The sequence below is a fragment of the Elephas maximus genome, chromosome 27 (assembly GCF_024166365.1).
Source record: "Elephas maximus indicus isolate mEleMax1 chromosome 27, mEleMax1 primary haplotype, whole genome shotgun sequence".
Lineage (NCBI taxonomy): Eukaryota > Metazoa > Chordata > Mammalia > Proboscidea > Elephantidae > Elephas > Elephas maximus.
Window position 1 is genome coordinate 12,357,080 of NC_064845.1, and position 13,418 is coordinate 12,370,497.

At 43.0% G+C, this 13,418-nt stretch overlaps 1 protein-coding gene across 15 annotated transcripts in view; it reads left to right on the forward strand.

Annotated features, from left to right (window-relative positions):
- Window positions 1–13,418, forward strand: part of NEK10 (NIMA related kinase 10) — a 243,915-nt gene that overhangs the window by 18,289 nt on the left and 212,208 nt on the right. For 12 of the 15 annotated variants that reach the window (XM_049870764.1, XM_049870748.1, XM_049870753.1 and 9 more), the window contains exons 2-3: window positions 9,155–9,269; window positions 9,554–9,614. In XM_049870764.1, coding sequence (XP_049726721.1) covers window positions 9,196–9,269; window positions 9,554–9,614 — 135 coding nt within the window. In that variant the 5' untranslated portion in view covers window positions 9,155–9,195. Of the gene's footprint in view, window positions 1–8,212; window positions 8,229–9,154; window positions 9,270–9,553; window positions 9,615–13,418 lie in introns of those variants that run through there. The other 3 variants (XM_049870752.1, XM_049870749.1, XM_049870755.1) reach the window with 3 other exon arrangements.

The window sequence follows — 13,418 nt, forward strand, 5'->3', positions numbered from 1 at the left end:
TAAATATCTTTTTGGTATTCTCTGCTTTTAGCCAAGATCCATTTGGCATCAGCAATGATATCCCATCTTCCACTTCTTCATCTGAATCTGGCTTGAATTTCTGGCAGCTCCTGTTACAACTGTTTTTGAATTATCTTCAGCAAAATTTTATTTGCGTGGGATATTAATGATATTGTTCCTTAATTTCCTTATTCTACTGGATCACCTTTCTTTGGAATGAACACAAATATGGATCTCTTCCAGTTGGTTGGCCAGGTAGCTGTCTTCCAAATTTCTCGGCATAGACAAGTGAGTGCTTCCAGCATTACATCTGTTTGTTGAAACATCTCAGTTGGCATTCTGATAATTCCTGGATTCTTGTTTTTTACCAATGCCTTCGGTGCAGCTTAGACTTCTTCCTTCAGTACCATTGGCTCTTGATCATATGCTATCTCCTGAAATGGCTGAATGGTGACCAGGTTTTTTGGTACAGTAACTCTGTATATTCCTTCCATCTTCTTTTGATGTTTCCTGCATTGTTCAGGGTATAAAAAAAAGATACCTAAAAATAATGACATGAGCAGACATATGCACACCTATGTTCATTGCTGCTTTATTCACAGTAGCAAAGAAACGGAAGCAACCAAAGTGCCCCCTAATGGATGAATAAATAAGCAAATTTTGGTACATTTATACAGTGGAATACTACGCAACCATAGAGAACAACGATAAATCTGGGAAGCATAACATGGATGGACCTCAAGGGCATAATGCTAAGTGAAATAAATCAAGCACATAAGGACAAATATTTTGTGATCCCTCTTTTAAGAAGACAAGAATAGAAAACTATATAAAACAAAACTATAGAGAGACCAATATTCATTGGTGCTTACCAGGGAGAGGAGGTGTGGTGGGAAAAGAACATGGTACTGTAGAAACTAGTTATTTTTGGTGATGGGAAAAGTGGCACCATATGTGGATGTGGTGAGCACAGCATAACCAAAGTAAAATTGAGTGAGCATATATGGGCAAATTGGTATACAGCGTAGGTACAGGTGTGTACATAGGTGAGAACAGATAGAAGTATGTACACAAAAACAAACCCGTTGCTGTTGAGTTAATTCTGACTCATAATTACCCTGTAGGGTAGAATAGAACCATCCCATAGAGTTTCCAAGGGGCACCTGGTAGAATCAAACTGCCGAACTTTTGGTTAGCAACTAAGCTCTTAACCACTACACCACTAGGGTTTCCAAAGTATCTATAAAACCAAAATCAAACCTACTGCTGTCGAGTCGATTCTGACTCATAGCGACCCTAGAGGACAGAGTAGAACTGCCCCATAGAGTTTCTGAGGAGTGCCTGGTGGATTCCAACTGCTGACCTTTTGGTTAGGAGCCGTAGCACTTAACCACTACACCACCAGCATTTCCAAAGTATCTCTAGGTACATGTAAATGCGTAAATATGGGTACAGGCACATATATTAACTGAAGACATAAACATGGATACTTTTCAGATGTAACCAAACATCTTCCAACATTGGTTTTCTGGGTTTGAAGGCTTAGAACCGTAGTCTCTTGGGATAACTCAGTCAATTGGCATAGCATACTTCACAAAGCAGGACATCATGCTTGGTAGAGTAGAGGGTCGGTGAAAGAGGAAGATCCTCAACAAGGTGAATTGACACAGTGGCTACAACAGTGTGCTCAAGCATAACAACGATTGTGAGGATGGCGCGGGATGGGGCAGTGTTTCGTTCTGTTGTGCTTAGGGTCACTATGAGTCGGTATGGACTTGACAGCATCTAACAACAGCAATAACAACAGTTTACAAAAATCATGATCTGCATCCTAGTGAAGTGAGTAGTGTCTGGGGTCTTAAAAGCTTGTGAGTGAGTGGCTATATAAGACACAACTACAGGTCTCTACTCGCCTGGAGCAAAACAGTAAGAAGGTAATGAAAAGCACAGAGAAGAAACGAGTCTACGTGAGCCACAACCTCACTTACCCTGAGAGCAGATGGTGCCCAGCTACCACCACTGACTATTCTGACTGGGGTGACAGTAATTGGTCCTGGATAGAATAGGAGAAAAATTTAGAGCCAAACTCAAATTCTTAATTAAAAAAAAAAAAAGGCCAGACAAACTGGAACAGTAGAGAATAGAGGACTCCCTGAGACTATTGCCCTGAGACACTCTTTAAAGCTAGAACCGAGCCTATCCCCTGAGATCACCTTTTAGTGAAGTAGCAGAGTGACATACAAAATAAAGGATATTACCCATAAGATTCCTGCCCTGCTTAAAAACCATCAATATCAAACCAAAAGGTCAACAATTACTCAAAAGCAAAGATGAGAAGATAAGGGTGCAGGGAAAGTAGAGTACTGGAAAGGGAACAAACAGAACACAGAGAATGTGGAAATTGTCAAATGGGACCATAAATTGCTGTGTAAACTTTCACCAAAAACTCAACAGAATATTCTTTAAAAAAAGAATATTATGTAGAAGTGGAATTTCCTTCCTGAAGACTGAATGTTATCATTTCTGACCACGTTCAGGATTATTACATTCCCAGTGTCCATCAGTTGATATAATTCATAAAGGAGATTTATGAGGAACTTACTGAGGCAAAGAGCAATGACACAGATTTCTTAACAAATAATTATTTTATCTATCTATGCATTCGTTAATTCTTTTTTTTTTTATTAACTTTTATTAAGCTTCAAGTGAACGTTTACAAATCCAATCAGTCTGTCACAAATATGTTTACATACATCTCACTCCCTACTCCCACTTGCTCTCCCCTTCTTGAGTCAGCCCTTTCAGTCTCTCCTTTCGTGACAATTTTGCCGGCTTCTCTCTCTCTCTATCCTCCCATCCCCCCTCCAGACAAGAGTTGCCAACACAATCTCAAGTGTCCATCTGATATAATTAGCTCACTCTTCATCAGCGTCTCTCTCCCACCCGCTGACCAGTCCCTTTCATGTCTGATGAGTTGTCTTCGGGGATGGTTCCTGTCCTCTGCCAACAGAAGGTCTGGGGACCATGGCCTCCGGGATTCCTCTAGTCTTAGTCAGACCATTAAGTTTGGTCTTTTTATGAGAATTTGGGGTCTGTATCCCACTGATCTCCTGCTCCCTCAGGGGTCCTCTGCTGTGCTCCCAGTCAGGGCAGTCATCGATTGTGGCCGGGCACCAACTAGTTCTTCTGGTCTCAGGATGATGTAGGTCTCTGGTTCATGTGGCCCTTTCTGTCTCTTGGGCTCTTAGTTGTCGTGTGGCCTTGGTGTTCTTCATTTTCCTTTGCTCCAGGTGGGTTGAGACCAATTGATGCATCTTAGATGGCCGCTTGTTAGCATTTAAGACCCAGACGCCACATTTCAAAGTGGGATGCAGAATGATTTCAGAATAGAATTATTTTGCCAATTGACTTGGAAGTCCCCTCAAACCATGTTCCCCAGACCCCCGCCCTTGCTCCACTGAGCTTTGAAGCATTCATTTTATCCCGGAAACTTCTTTGCTTTTGGTCCAGTCCAGTTGAGCTGACCTTCCATGTATTGAGTGTTGTCTTTCCCTTCACCTAAAGCATTTCTTATCTACTGATTAATCAATAAAACACCCTCTCCCACCCTCCCTCCCTCCCCCCCTCGTAACCACAAAAGTATGTGTTCTTCTCAGGTTTACTATTTCTCAAGATCTTATAATAGTGGTCTTATACAATATTTGTCCTTTTGCCTCTGACTAATTTCACTCAGCATAATGCCTTCCAGGTTCCTCCATGTTATGAAATGTTTCACAGATTCGTCACTGTTCTTTATAGATGCGTAGTATTCCATTGTGTGAATATACCACAATTTATTTACCCATTCATCCGTTGATGGACACCTTGGTTGCTTCCAACTTTTTGCTATTGTAAACAGAGCTGCAATAAACATGGGTTCGTTAATTCTTTGATTCAATAAATATTTACCATTTGTCTACCGTGTGTTTGGTGAATAAGTGAGGCCCAATCCCTGCTCTTAGGAGGTGGGGTAATCAGGCATTTTCAGTATCGCATGTATAGGTTTAAAATGTGGGGAGTATAGGCTGCTCTGGGGGCTCCTTCTGCTCCAGACTTGAGGGGTAAGAGGAGACTCTAATCATAAAAATAATCTCTAAAAAACAATTGGTTCACAAACTTTGGTAATAATACTTGAGCCACTCCTTAAAGATTGTGACACTAGTCATGCCACAAGTTTTTTTTAAGTTCCCTAATGTGCCATCCACTATTCTATGTGCTGGGGAGGTGTCTGCGGATAAAACAGACACAATCCCTGTCCATGTGCAGTTTATAATCTTGTGCAAGGAAACTAATAAATGAACAAAAGGATGTCAGTTGTTGATGAGCACCAGAAAGGAAATAAAACAGGGTGATGTAATAAATATGTGTGTGTGGATGGATATGTTGCAGAATTTCATCAGAAGATCCCTCACTGAGGAGGGGGCATACGAGCTGAGACCTAAGTAACACAAAGGCAGGGGGAACAGCAAGCAGCAAATGCCAAGGTCTAGGGCAAGAGCAAGGTTGGATGTTCATGGGCCAGAGAGAAAGCCAATGTGGCTGAAAGTCATGATTAGAAGCCAAGTGCAACAAACAGGAGGCCACAGGAAGGTTATACACCAGGGATTGGCGTGATCTGATTTACATTTGAAAATAATCCACTGGGCTCCTTTGCAAATAGAGGAGCAAAGGTGGAAGGCTGTGATAGTGGTCTAGACAAGATGGTAGCTTGGGGGAGGTCGATAGTGGGATTGGAGAGAAGAGAAAGCTGGTTTTTCTGGTGCTTTTGTCATCAATCACCAATCTGACACAAAGGGTCCTTGTCTTTTCCTGAGTAAGAATACAGGTGAAAGACAACCTTTATCTTCAGCAAGCTTTATTTTGCTTGAGTCAAGCAAAAGGAGTCAGCAGGGGACTAAGCCTCTCCAAAAGGTTGACTCGAAAAGGGAAGCAGGGCTAGGGCTTATATGGGTTCGGTGGAGGCAATAGGAGTAATGAATATTTAGTGGGCTTCTTTCAAGGGGCAGGTACTTCTCAAAATGGCGGTGCGTGCTAATTAAGTTGCACGCGCATCTGGAATCCAAGCAGGGACCCACGGATATTCAAGATGGAGTCCTCTTGGCAGCCCTTGACATCACTTATTATGGGATATAGTGCAAGCGCACTGATCTTTGCCACTACATCGCCATCTTTGGAGGGCTAAGAAAGGTTAAACAACAGTCACACTTTGTTCTGTGCATGTGGGAACCTGTAAAGGGGGAAGGGAGTAGAAGAACACTAAGGAGACAGTAATTCAACCATATCTCATGTTGACAGGGTGTAGTTCCTGTTTACCCAACTTCTAGATGGTAATCTTTTAACAGCTCTTTTGTTCTGCCAGCAGTTAACCCTATCTGTCTCAGCTTGATTGTCAGAGGGAAAGAAAAGAACAAGATCAAGAATGACCTCTGAAATTTTGTCTAGAGTAGTTGGATAATGCCAGTTACTGAGAGGGGGAGCGCTAGGGGAAGGACGTTTTTGGGGGGATTTGGTAATGGAGTGGGATCAAGAGTTCTGTTTGGGACATGTTAAGTGTGGGGTGCCCGTTAACGTCCAGGTGGTGGTTTTGCGAGGTCAGGAGGTCAGGGTAAAGCGGTGGTTGTTGTCAGTTCCTGTGAAGTCAGCTCTGATTCACGGCGACCCCATGAGTGCAGAGTAGAACTACTCCATAGGGTTTTCAAGGCTGTGACCTCTCGGAAGCAGATCCAGGCTTGTCTTCCGAGGTGCCTCTGGGTGGGTTTGAACCTCCAACCTTTTGGGTAGTAGTCAAGCGCTTAAGCATTTGCGCCAGGCAGGGACTTCTAGGGCGGAGTTAGGGCTGGGTATATAAACTTGGATGTTACGGATGGAATTGCAAGAGATCTTCTGGGGGAGAGGCTAGATAGAGAAGCAGACCAAGGAGACTAGCTGCTAGGCCACAGAGTCTGGAAAGGTCAAGCAGAAACCCGGTGAAAAAAACTCATGGCTGACAAGCTGATTGTTGCTCAGAGAGACCCTCTAGGACAGAGTAGAACTGCCCCATAGGGTTTCCAAAGAGCGGCTGGTGGAGAACTGCCGACTTTTTGGGAATTTAACTCTAGTTGAGAGCCCTGCGGTAGGCTCAGCTCAGTTTGTATCCACAGCAGAGTCTTGTAACCTCCTGGTCTACAGCATTCCCATGTGTTAGTGATCACAGCAGACAGTGCCAGGGTTCTTCCTGCCCAGAGCCTCTCCCGTCCCTTGTGGTTGTTTTTAGTTTGTTCTGGGTTTGGTACTGAAGGTTCTTTTGCTTCTAACAGTCAGCTCCCCGCATTCTTTTTTGGAGGACTGCCCCCAAGCTATGAGAGTCTCTTTACTCACAGACAGGGAGTGCCTGGGCAGTGATGACCTCCCCCAGGGGCCCTTAACCAATGACTTAAGGGTACCACAGCATGAAAGCCAGCTCCCTTCCCTCAGGTTTGGACAACTCTGGGGCATAACTTATACTCCAGAGCTCCCCTGTGGGATCTGGCTGGAGAGCTGATCTGGAGAGCTTTTGCCTTAGATAGTACCCTTGATCTCTCTTGGGAGCACTTCCTTAACTTGTGTGCCTCTGGGCAAATTGATTTAAGATATAAATTGCCCCTTCCACAGACACCTGTTTCATTTTATAAACAGTGTAATAGTTTTGGGTCATTTAATATGGGAGATTAGATATTTTTAAAGTATTCCTAACTTCTCAAAGTTTTTTTTTTTTTTTCCCCAGAATAGTCTCAATTTAACTGTCATCAAGGGGAAAAGGATTTTGTTTTTTTATCCTAAAGTCAAATGTCTGTTTCTACTGATTCTGGTGAAATTGTTACTGTTTAATTAAATGAAACATTTCCAAGAAGTTAACCAATTTTCACTCTTCTACCTCACAGAATACAGGCTAATCTCAAAGGGAAAAAACTATGAGATGTTAATAGAGATTAACCAAGAGAATAAGACAGGGTGCTTATCAGGGTTGATTGTGGTAAATGGGACCTTCTTCTAGACAAAGAAGTCTTCCACACATTCTCATATGCTAATCACTGCCATTTTCATTTCCTACTTCCAGAACAGTTTGTAGCTATGGTTTGAGCAGGAATTTGAAGCCAACGGTCCACTGTGTCTATGTGGAATTTTCCTTTTAACCTTGAGGGAGAAGTAAAATTATATTCTGTTTATTTTGATGGGTTTTCATTTATTTTAGAGCTTTTGGGACATTTTAATATCTGTATATTAAAAAAAGTGAGGGGTCTTTTGCTTTTAAACTATAATTTATGGGTCCTTTATTTTTCCTTCCTCCCTCCTCTCCTTCTCTCCCTCCTCTCTTCCCTCCCTCCTGTCTTCCTCCCTCCCCTCTCCCTCCTTCTTCCCCTTCCTCTCTCCTCCTTTCCCTCCTTTATAGAGTGAAAAACCAAACCAAACCAAACCAAACCTGTTGCCATCAAGTCGCTTAGCCACCCTGTAGGACAGAGCAGAAATGCCCCATTGAGTTTCCAAGGAGCGGCTGGTGGATTCAAACCGCCAGCCTTTTGGTGAGCAGCCCATCAAGGCTCCTTATAGAGTAAACCCCTTGCTAAATCAAGCCTCTAAATGCCTCATAAAATGTGTTTTCAAGTTCACCAAGGGGGTTTTTCTTTGCTTGTGGTAGATCACATTCCTGTGATCAATTGTCCATTTGTCCTTTAGCACTTTTCAGTCTGAGATGCTGGTCATGGTAAACGTTCAGTGAATATTTGTTGAGCGAATGAATATATGGTGTCATCCCCCCAGTATAGTCCTAAAGCATTGCCTGTGATTTGAGCCTTGGTCCCCAGCTCTTAATTCCAGCTCAACTATTTGTCACAAATACATTAGGCTATCATTTTTAAATCCTTAAGTAAACTGTCTTTGTGGATTTCATCTTTCTGTATCCTGTTGCAGTGAAACCCCCAATGGCACATTCCTTTTGCCTCTGATGCCTCTGAAACACTTGGATTTGAACCACAGAATTCATAATACATGGAAGCGTACAATTATAAGACCATACTGCGTGCCTTCTCAAGCCTGAACAACACACTGATGACATGGAAGCATACAATTATAAGACCAGACTGCGTGCCTTCTCATGCCTGAACAACACACTGATGATAAACTGTGGCACTGAAGCCTGGTTGGAAAATTTTGCATCCAATCAGACTAAACCAGTAGTATATTTATTTCATACTTGCTGTGTAATCGAAAGCATGAATATCTTCAATACTTTGTTTCTGTTCTGGAAGCTAAAATAATTGAATCAGAGATCTAGTGGGGGGGGAAAAGCAAACAAATGAACTGTTCTCTGTCCATTGGTGAACATGTAGTTATCTTTTGGGTGGGGGTGGAAAATAGTATAAGAATTTACCCCAGGAAGAGTACCCATGATAACACTACGAAGTTTAATTCAGAAGACTGAAACGCTTGTGGGGTTGTATTCCTAGCCGGACCAGCGTCACTGTCCAGACGGATTGGGTGAGCTCAGGGCTGTTTAAGACTGACCCAAGCCTTCCAGAAAAACTTATGACTAGCGCCCACCCACATGGGGATTCCAATGGCAGCTCTCAAGCTCGGGGAATTCTGGAAATCCAGTGACGTTTTGTGTGTTACCCTCACCCACCATAAGCATAAATAATGCTCATTTGTGAGTGGGTGGGGACTCTCTCTGGGGCTTTCAGGGGTTTGACCCATGATAAGGGAGGAAGTGTATGGTTATGGATGCGTGTTGAGAAAGATGGGACGGCATAAAAGCATCAACTGGGCTTCAAGTATTCATTTTACTCACATAAATGGGGGCACTTGTTCTGACACGCAGAACAATACTTCTTGGGACAATGGGTCAGAATATTTAAAGTCAAGGCTGACCCAGCAACTATAGGCTCGTGGGTTGCTCTAATTGGAAATAATGCCCTAAATGTTTCCGGCGGCTTTTGAAGGATACACAGTAAATGGTATTCATATGAATATTTTTGTTATTCTGTTGGAAATAAATGTTAGTTTTTGCATGTTTAAATCAGTAAGTGAATTTTGCTTGTATTAATTGAGAGTATTTTAGAGCCCACAAGCCAACTAAAGCTTTTGCCTCTGGTTTCCTTAGAAAGAAATGTGATGTTAATCCTGGGGCCTTGATGTTTTACAATGCCTGATCAAGACAAAAAGGTGAAGACCTCAGAAAAATCAGCCGATAAAAAACAGCAAGGAATCACCACCAGGTAATCACATACCGAGCCTTTGCTAATTATTAACTCAGACAACGGCCAGCAACCAGATTTAATGGCTTTCTGAGAAACAGAGTCAATCCTTGACAACTGCTACTCTGGGTTACAGTATTTACTGAAGCATTTGATCAGTTCTCGAGTTCTAAAGGAAATGTTTAGTGTGTATATGTTTCAGTCTATAAAAGCAGGCCTTCAAATGGCAGGGGCACTGGTGGGTAACAGGACCTTGTTCCTTGGAGCTGTCTGTTAGTGGATAATTGTGTTATTCTTTCTCCTAGGGATTATTCAGATCTTAAAAGACTTCGGTGCCTTTTGAACGTTCAGTCAAGCAAACAACAGGTAGTGTTTTCAAAGAATATGCGTGCCTTAATAAAAAAGAAATCATCAGTTTCCAAAAGGATCCACGTAACATCTTTTTGTGTCTCCTTTTCTTTGTTCTTTCATATCTTTTTTCTTTCTTCATCCAGCCGTTTCTTTCATACCTGGTTCAGGCTCTGCCAAGACATTGCATCCAAAGCCTTTTCAGTCTTTTCCTCTCACACCTGGGTCTTGCTTTATCCTGTGCTCATTGTCATGTATCCTAATTTCCAGAGCTTTTACTCTCAAGTCTGGAAACATTGTAGTCTTCTATTGAATGCCTCTTTGGCTCTTTAGAGCTTGAGGAAAATGGATTTTTCCGAAATATTGTTTACCACATTTCTGTCCTCCCCTCAGCCGCACCCCATGCACCCCACCCACCCCACCCATTGCTACAGTGCAAGGAATTAGAATTCTGAAATCCAGTGACATTTTGTGGGTTATGCTCACCTATAATAAGCATTAAAAAAAACCAAACCCATTGCTGTTGAATTGATTCCAACTCACAGTGACCCCACAGGACAGAGTAGAACAGAACTGCCCCGTTGGTTTTCCAAGGAGTGGCTGGTGGATTCGCACTGCCAACCTTTTGGTTAGCAGCTGAGCTCTTAACCTCTATACCGCCAGGGCTCCATCAAGCATGGCACCATAAAGCATGACGGATTATCATAAATTAAAACCGGGACTAAAGGAGAAACAAAACCAAGAGTTGTGGAACCAAGTGGAGTCAGAGGCAGGCAGAAATGCCTACCAAATATGCAAATGGACCACATGCTTGGCTCCGAGATTTTTAATAGTCAATTAGAAAAGGGAAAGCCAGAATTAAAGCCCACTTACCTGAATTTCTACTCTAACAAGATCTGACTTGTTTTTTGCAAATGGACCGTGACGGCCTCGGTGCAGAGGAGATCTCCTTTAGAGGGTTAGGTGGAAAATTGGAAAGAACAGGATGTCCTGCTTCTGAATCTCTAACGAGCCAGGCCACATCCCTCATTGTTTCACTGTGTTCCTGGGTTCTACTTACGCTTCGTGCTGTTTGCTCCGTATAATATCTCTGCATAGCTTGCTTTGGCACATTAGTATCTGCTGTTCCGTGGGACAGCGCCCCAGTTGGACAGAACTGAGACACCCTGAGGCAGATGGTCCCCTTCAGCATAGCGGGGTTAGAACAACATAGCCCAGTAAAACCAAATAACTCAAGAAGAAGAACTGCCCCAGGGTTGCTGGAGTGAAAGAAGTGGTCAGAAATTTCACCGGAGGCTTTTCACAAATCTTGAAGGAATCTGCCTAGAGTTGGAATGACATTATTTTTCCCCTACATTCAGAGCCATGGGAAGCTGAGAAACAGGTTTGCAATTTAAAAAGATAAGGAAGAAAAAAATCATTCATTGCAGGCCCATTAATTGCCTTGAAATAAAGAGGTTTTGATAGATGTCATGTAAAGGAAAGATAGAAGGCACGGTTCTGTACAGGGCTTTGAACCGGTTCCTTAGGGTTCGGACCACTGCTGAGAATTTGCATTTCTAACAAGTTCCCAGGCCATGCTAATGCTGCTGGTTAGGGACAAGTTCTGAGAACCACTAGTAGAGCAGTGGTTCTCAAAGTTTATTATACGGAAGAATCATCTGGGGATCTTGTTAAAAAATGCAGATTCTGATCCAGTGTATCTGGGGGTGAAAATGCAAATTTTCAGCAGGGATTCAAATCGGAATGATCCAGTTCAAAGCCCTGGTTGTGTGTGAAGTCAGATAAGATGTAGGAACAGATAATTATGGAACATGGCACGACATGGATCCTGGACGAGTGGTATGAGCGGTGGGGTGTGTGGATTTGAGGAAGAAGAAAAGACCACTTTTCTTGCAAGTGTCAGGGAAGAAGATACATCTTGAAAATTCCACTGGTTTTCCCTCAGTGGAATTGATGGGAAAAGCATTCAAGATGAAGGGGGTAAAATAATCAGATATTCTAAGGAAGGAAAGGGACAAGCCTGTAAGCGAAATGGTGAGTAGAGATTTCATTGGAAGTAGCAATAAATAAAGCTAGAAGAGACAGTGCAGTGCCTACAGGCCTCTCGTAGAATTTTATACTTGATCCCCTAAGCAGCAAGGAATGTCGAAATTTCTGAGCAGAAGTGATGTGACCAAACCTTTAGGGAGGTTCTGAGGATGCAGCCTTCGCGCTTCAATCTCTAGTCTCTTCCCACTCACGCTGTCCGAGCTGCAGAAGTACCTTCCAGTTCCTGGAGCATATGTAGTTCTCTGCCTCCTAGCCTGTGTGAGAATCTCCCCGGGATACCTTGGAAGACTTCTGGCACAGCTGGTCCATAGATACTCCTCTGCCCCTCCAGTTCTTCATTACTTTCCACCACAGCAGACCCCATTCAAATGGGACTGTATACTCTTTGGAGACAGAGGACCTGGCCATTCTGCTTCCTGTATACCCAGAGTCTGATGTGACACCTGGCACCCAATATATCTGCAATAAACATGGTGGATGGAGTCACTAACCTGGAGGTGATTTACAAGATGAATTAGTTTTGTAAAGACTCTGGGGGCAATGTGAGCCTTCACTGAAGAGCTTCACATTTGAACACCTATTTATGTGCCAGGCTCTGGGTGAGGTGCTATGAATGCAAAGGTAGATAGATGTGATACTGCCCTGAAGGTGGCCACATTGAGTGGGAAAAGGTTGATGGGTAAACTAGACATTGTAATAGAGTAGGATGCCTTCTGATAGTACTGTAATGCCACCAGGGAGGCCGTGAATAGCTCTACCCAGGAAGTCCTTGGGCAGCTGTTTACCCAGGAGGCTATTCGAGGTGAGCCCTGAAATGTGATCAGGAGTTACAGGCTGCACATGCCCAGGCATGGAGAGGTCACACTGTGTGATGTGTTCTGGGACCAGTGACCAGTTTAATGCAGCCAGAACTTGGGGTGCAGTTTTTCATTCAGGCTACAGTTAAAAAAGCCATTTAGTCCTCTTTAAATATTGTAAAAGGAGTCGATGGTGGACTAGAAGACAGGGACAGAGCACAAGGGACAGATTTTCATGGCAATATGAGGAAAAACTTGGGAAAGAGTGAAAAAAACTTGAGAAACTGTGAGAAGCACGCGGGCTGCCTCAGTGATTTTCTCATCATTGGAGATACGTAAGTATATGTTGGATAACTGAGAATGTTGGAGATGCAGGGAGGTCATCTGGGTTTGGTAGCTAGCTCTACCAACTGCTAGCTTTGTCTCTTAGATAAGTCTCTTAGCCTTTCTGTGCCTCAGTTTTCTCATCAATAAAATGGTGTGTGCCTCATGGAATTGTTATGAGGACTAAATGTGTATCATATCTAGAAAGCACTTAGAACAGTGCCCGGATGTGGTAAGCACTATGTAAGTGATCTATGATGATGACGATGAAGCCAATGATGATGGTGATGATGGTGACTGGATCCTGTGCCTTTTGGGGAAGTTTTCACACCTGAGTCTGTAAGTCCATCACTTGTGGGAAAGGACACGCTTTAAAGTTATCTATGTGAATTTGTGTTATATTTATGATGTCTGGACTTTCAGAGTTTGGGTTGTCCAAAATGATGTCAGGTATAGTGTGTACCTTAACAGAACAAATGGCTTAGTACAACAGAAGTCTGTCAGGAGGCTGCTCACCTGGCCCTTTTACTCTGAGCATCATGATCTTGACTGTACCAGGTGGTGAGTGGTGGCCACTCTGGGATGAGAACTGTGTATGTTTTACTGGCAGTACTTATATACAGTAGTTGATGTAGGATACACAGAGGGT